Genomic DNA, 5,375 nt, shown 5'->3' with positions numbered 1-5,375 from the left:
TGAGAAATAAAAGGCATAGTCAATGACTGTTTTTATTTACATCAGCACCTGGGTTATTAGATTCAGTAAAGTGAATAACATCATTTATTTATTTAGCAGTAGAATTTGACATTAAGCTTCTCATTATCAGAGCAACTTTACATGTTTGAATTCTGTTGTGAAGTTAGCCATAACAAATAATTATTGTGCTAACAACTTTGCAGGTTGTTTTTAGTAATGTTGCGCTAGTCCTTTTTCAGTTTTTGTTCAGTTGCTTAACTGTGTAGGTTGTAACTGGAAATAGCAGAACTGGTGCTTTTTCAGCCATCGCTGATGTTGTGAATTTCTCCAGTAAGTCAGTCAGTGGTGCCAAGTGGTTTTATTTAGAATGTCAAGGCAACATATGATGAAAAAAAAAAAAAAATCAAAAATATTAAATATAAGGCAGTTGTCTAATCAAGGTAACACTTGGGGTCTCAATGAAACAGTAAATGTAGCCTTGAGACCTGCCCAGCTTAAGGCTCCTTGTAGATATACAGGTACCCCTGCCTAAATGTGCTGATCACGCTACTTTGTGTTATTCTGCTTAATGACTCAGCATTTGAATAGTAATAATCTCTGGTGTGATGAAGTTTAATGTTGGCAGAGTAACTGTATCCTCTCTGCCAGTTCAAGGCAGTGTAGGATCCTGAGTTTCTCTCTCTGGAGCTCCTCAGGACTTACTTGCTGTGACAGCTTGGCAGAGAAGTGGATCAGGTCCTGCATGAAGAGGCCCACAGCCCCTGCAGGTGCAGGAGGGATCTTTGTGAGAGAGCAAGAGTCAAACTGAAAGTTGATGTTCTTGGCTCTTGGGCAGCCTGGTCCCCGTTCCTCGATCCATGTCAGAAGTCTACAAGACAAAAAAAATATTATCTTATGGTTCTTAAACCCTCCCCTGTGTAATTGACCTGTCTCGACATCTGTGCTCTCATGAAGTGTCATGACAGATTAAAGACAGAGCTTGGAACAAGTGGCTACTGCAATAAGCTTTAAACATGGTGTCTAGATAGCAGGTTAAGCGAAAACATGGAATTTATTCACTCTCACTTGTGGAAAACTCAGTTTTAATTTCCAAAAATGGAGATCTCTCTAACTCTGGGTCAGTTACCACAGTAACGTGCTCTGTGAATCTAACCTGCTCACTGGCAGGTTTTCTACAACAAATCAAAGTTCTTTCATTTCCTCATTCATACAGTTCATATTAAAGCATATTGGAGATAATTATTTTCAGAAGTTTATGGTGGGGAAAGGGATAAAAAGTTAAATAGTAGCCTAAGCTTATTACCAAACACCTATCTTAACTCGTATGACTGCTTTAATAGTCATCGGTGTAAAGGCAGCGATCCCTCCTCACATTTAGTTACCAAGTTAAAGTCCCTAACCTATAGCAACCGGAAGATATTCTTCCTCTCCATATTCATGATTAAACCCCAAAATTTAGATCTAGAATCAAGCTCAAATTCTGACCAGAAAAACAATCTTCCACCATCGCCAACCACAGGCTGGTCATTCATTCATCCCCCAAGCATGTACCATTTGAATCACCTCTCTCATCCCGATCATTTTTCCTGTGTACATATTGTAAATAAACATATTTATCTTATAACTGGCTTTATTATGCCATCTTTGGGTGTCTCTTGTTTCCAGTAAATGGGTTCACTGAACTGGTAGAATTCACCACTTTCACTCTTAAGACTGATTTAATTTTATTTTCTATTGCTTTTTATGGAAAATTGTGCAATATTTTGTTTAGTAAAATAAAAATAGATATTGATTTTGTAAATATGTATGATGCAGTGAGATTAAGAGTGTTGGCTGGTCACATATGAAACATTTCATTTTGCTAGCTACCGGGGAAAGAGCCTGGGAGAAGAGACAGATAGCTAGATGTCATAAAGGCATAAAATAAAATAAAACAAAACTGTTGTGTAACCAGAGCACTAAATGTGGGCCAATCCTCTGCTGTAAAAAGTTCTTAATCTGTCCTGCTTGAGTAACACTTTAAAAACTTTTTTTTTTTTTAATTAAAAAACATATTTTGGCCTCAGAGTTGTTTTTAAAGATTTATGTCTTCATTAGGAATCAGTGGCCTTTGGGACTCAGAGGTACAGGCTGGGTAGGGAAGTCAGAAAATGCTGTGAGGAGTCACACATTGGTTTTAGCCTAGAGGCATGATATTGATCCCATCTCTGTGGTAGACTTGCATGCAGACAGAAACACCTGCTCTCACCTGTTGTCAGACGTTAGCAGCTTTGCAGTCAACTTGCTGTAGCCGTTTCCAGAGTCCTCCTCCAAGGTTGCTGCAGTTGCAGACAGTTTACCAAACAACTCAACCAACCAGGTGAGGCGAGCAATGCCGCTAAATGCCGGGAAACCAAATCCAGTCTTCAGAACTTCACCTTGAACAAATTATAATATGCATACATTACATTTCCTTAAAAATATTTAGCTTTATTTCCAACTCTAAAATGTGTTTTTTCTCAGTGTCCAAGGACAACTTTTCACATCAAACTCAACACTGTACCTAGAGATACAGTGGTGTGAAAAAGTGTTTGCCCCCTTACTGATTTCTTATCTTTTTGCATGTTTGTCACACTGTAATGTTTCAGATCATCAAACAAATTTATATATTAGTCAAAGATAACACAAGTAAACACATCATGCAGTTTTTAAATGAAGGTTTTTATTATTAAGGGAAAACAAAACCCATTTATCCCAGCATGTCTTCCAGGGCCTGAAGCAGCAAAACAGCCCCAGACCATCCCACTACCACCACCATATTTTACTGTTGGTATGATGTTCTTTTTCTGAAATGCGGTGTTACTTTTACGCCACACATAATGGGACACACACCTTCCAAAAAGTTCAACTTTTGTCTCGTCTGTCCACAGAGTATTATCCCAAAAGTCTTGGGGATCATCAAGATGTTTTCTGGCAAAACTGAGACGAGCCTTTATGTTCTTTTTGCTCAGCAGTGGTTTTCGTCTTGGAACTCTGCCATGCAAACCATTTTTGCCCAGTCTCTTTCTTATGGTGGAGTCATGAACACTCAGCTTAACTGAGGCAAGTGAGGCCTGCAGTTCTTTGGATGTTGTTGTGGGGTCTTTTGTGACCTCTTGGATGAGTTGTCGCTGCGCTCTTGGGGTAATTTTGGTCGGCTGGCCACTCCTGGGAAGGTTCTCCACTGTTCCATGTTTTCGCCATTTGTGGATAATGGCTCTCACTGTGGTTCGCTGCAGTCCCCAAGCTTTAGAAATGGCTTTATAACCTTTTCCGGACTGATAGAGCTCCATTATTCTCTTTCTCATTTGTTTTTGAATTTCTTTGGATCTCGGCATGATGTCTAGCTTTTGAGGATCTTTTGGTCTACTTCACTTTGTCAGGCAGGTCCTATTTAAGTGATTTCTTGATTGCGAACAGGTGTGGCAAGAGAAATTGAACTCAGGTGCGATAAACCAGTGTTTTGACAGGGGGGCAAACACTTGTTCACACAGGGCTCTATAGTTTTGGATTTTGTTTTCCCTTAATAATAAAAACCTTCATTTAAAAACTGCATGATGTGTTTACTTGTGTTATCTTTGACTAATATATAAATTTGTTTGACGATCTGAAACATTACAGTGTGACAAACATGCAAAAAGATAAGAAATCAGTAAGGGGGCAAACACTTTTTCACACCACTGTATTTCTACCTATAGGCAATGCAAGTGACAGCATAGGGCCCTGTCAGGTCCGCTCGGCGCGGCCTGCCTCTCTTCCTCCTTTCTCTCTCGACCTGCGGGATCGGCACCTCAGCTGTGTAGTATTCGGTAATGAGTGACTTGTTTGTCAGTGCGCACAGCTGAGGTGCATTCCTGTGATTACCTGCTCCTTTATTTAAACCTCAGGCAGATGCTCCGTCTTTGCCGGAGCATTATCTGTAGATATACTTGTATTCATGGTATGTGTCAGACGCCATTTTAATTTCCACGCTGACAGTTCCTGTGTTGTGGATCTCTTTTTGTACATCGTTTCCTTGTGTTTAGGCATGCGTAATTTGATTTCCACGCTGACAGTTCCTGTGCCGTTGATTTCTTTTTTCGTTTGCTACTCTGCTCCCCTGACGGTGTTTGCTAATCCTCCTGGTTGTTCCGTCTACTCACCTGTCTGTCCTAGATCCTCCTATTCTCCTGGTTCCTGCCGTTAGTTTGTCCACTCACCTGTTCGTCCTGGTCTCCTCAGCCTGCCCTGTTTTTGTACTGTCCAGCCTGATTATGCCACAGACATAGACTGTTACCTTGTTTGTGTTTTTCCCCCAACAAACCACCTTTTTTCACCAGCACCTGGGTCTTGCACATTGAGTCCTACCTCAGTTCTCCCTCACCCTCCTGGTGAGGGGGACGCAACCATAACAGGCGCCCAAACCACCAAGGGCCTCATGCACCATTTCTTTTAAAGGAAACACTCAACCCTGTATCTGAGCCATTAGTCAAGCACAGGGCTCCAGACTGCGAGTGATCAGTCGCATTTTAGAGCATGTTGGTAAAGTGTGACTGCAAAATAAAGGGTTGTTAAAAACAGATCACATTTCCTTCAGCCTACTTTGGTCAGTGCTAGTTAGTTTTCTTCCCCAGTCTAAAAGTGGATAATATGATCTCAAATAATAGCAAGCTGTGTGGAGATCTCACTTAGGGCCCCAAGATGTTCAGAAACGGCTCTGACTGTACCACATGGCATTTGATAAACTTAAAAAAAAAAAAAAAACATCAAAAACATAAGCCATATGCTAAAACTGAAGCAGGGACATACTAACCTTAAAACTCAGAGGAAAGGTTTGGTTCAGATCCACAGAAGCATCAAATTAATCAGAGACATGCTCCTGTCTCTTACCTGTAAAATGAAGAGTACCTTCCTGCAGGGTTTTTCCCTCTACTGCTCTCTTCAGTTCCTTGTATTCTTCTGTCAGCAGCTCTATGTGTTCCTCATGAAGAATCACTCCCGAGACACACACACACACACACACACACACACAAACTTAGTTCAACCTGTGCGTTTTTGCAGAAAATGTCCCAGAGGTCACAATCCATGCTGATCACAGGATTTAATAGTAATTTATGTGTTATGTATTAAATGCAATCAGGAGCAGTGACATGATCTTAATAGTGGAAGATTATGTTTACCACAACCAAAACATGTAATCAGTTGAGCTAAGGATGTGCATTACTGCTGCACTGGGTCTAATTCAGAGGTTTTCAACCAGCAGCACATGGTGGTCTGCGAAGGCACTGCATGTGGTCCCTCACCATTTATTCAATAGAGCAGTTTCAGTGTAGGAACCTTTTTCTTCCACTCCCCCCCTTTTTTTTTCCTTTTCATCA

General features: G+C 40.8%; 1 protein-coding gene across 4 annotated transcripts in view; it reads right to left on the bottom strand.

Moving 5' to 3' along the window:
* blvra (biliverdin reductase A) overlaps positions 1 to 5,375 on the bottom strand; it is a 17,792-nt gene continuing 12,417 nt past the window's right edge. For all 4 annotated transcript variants that reach the window (XM_020619629.1, XM_020619630.1, XM_020619627.1 and 1 more), the window contains 3 exons: positions 4,888 to 4,995; positions 2,249 to 2,417; positions 1 to 868 (listed from right to left, as the gene is read on the bottom strand). In XM_020619629.1, the coding sequence (XP_020475285.1) occupies positions 613 to 868; positions 2,249 to 2,417; positions 4,888 to 4,995 (533 nt within the window). In that variant the 3' untranslated portion in view covers positions 1 to 612. The remainder of the gene's footprint in view (positions 869 to 2,248; positions 2,418 to 4,887; positions 4,996 to 5,375) is intronic.

This window comes from Monopterus albus, unplaced genomic scaffold (assembly GCF_001952655.1).
Source record: "Monopterus albus unplaced genomic scaffold, M_albus_1.0 scaffold223.1, whole genome shotgun sequence".
In the NCBI taxonomy this organism is placed as follows: Eukaryota; Metazoa; Chordata; class Actinopteri; order Synbranchiformes; family Synbranchidae; genus Monopterus; species Monopterus albus.
This window is presented reverse-complemented; position numbering and strand designations above follow the sequence as displayed.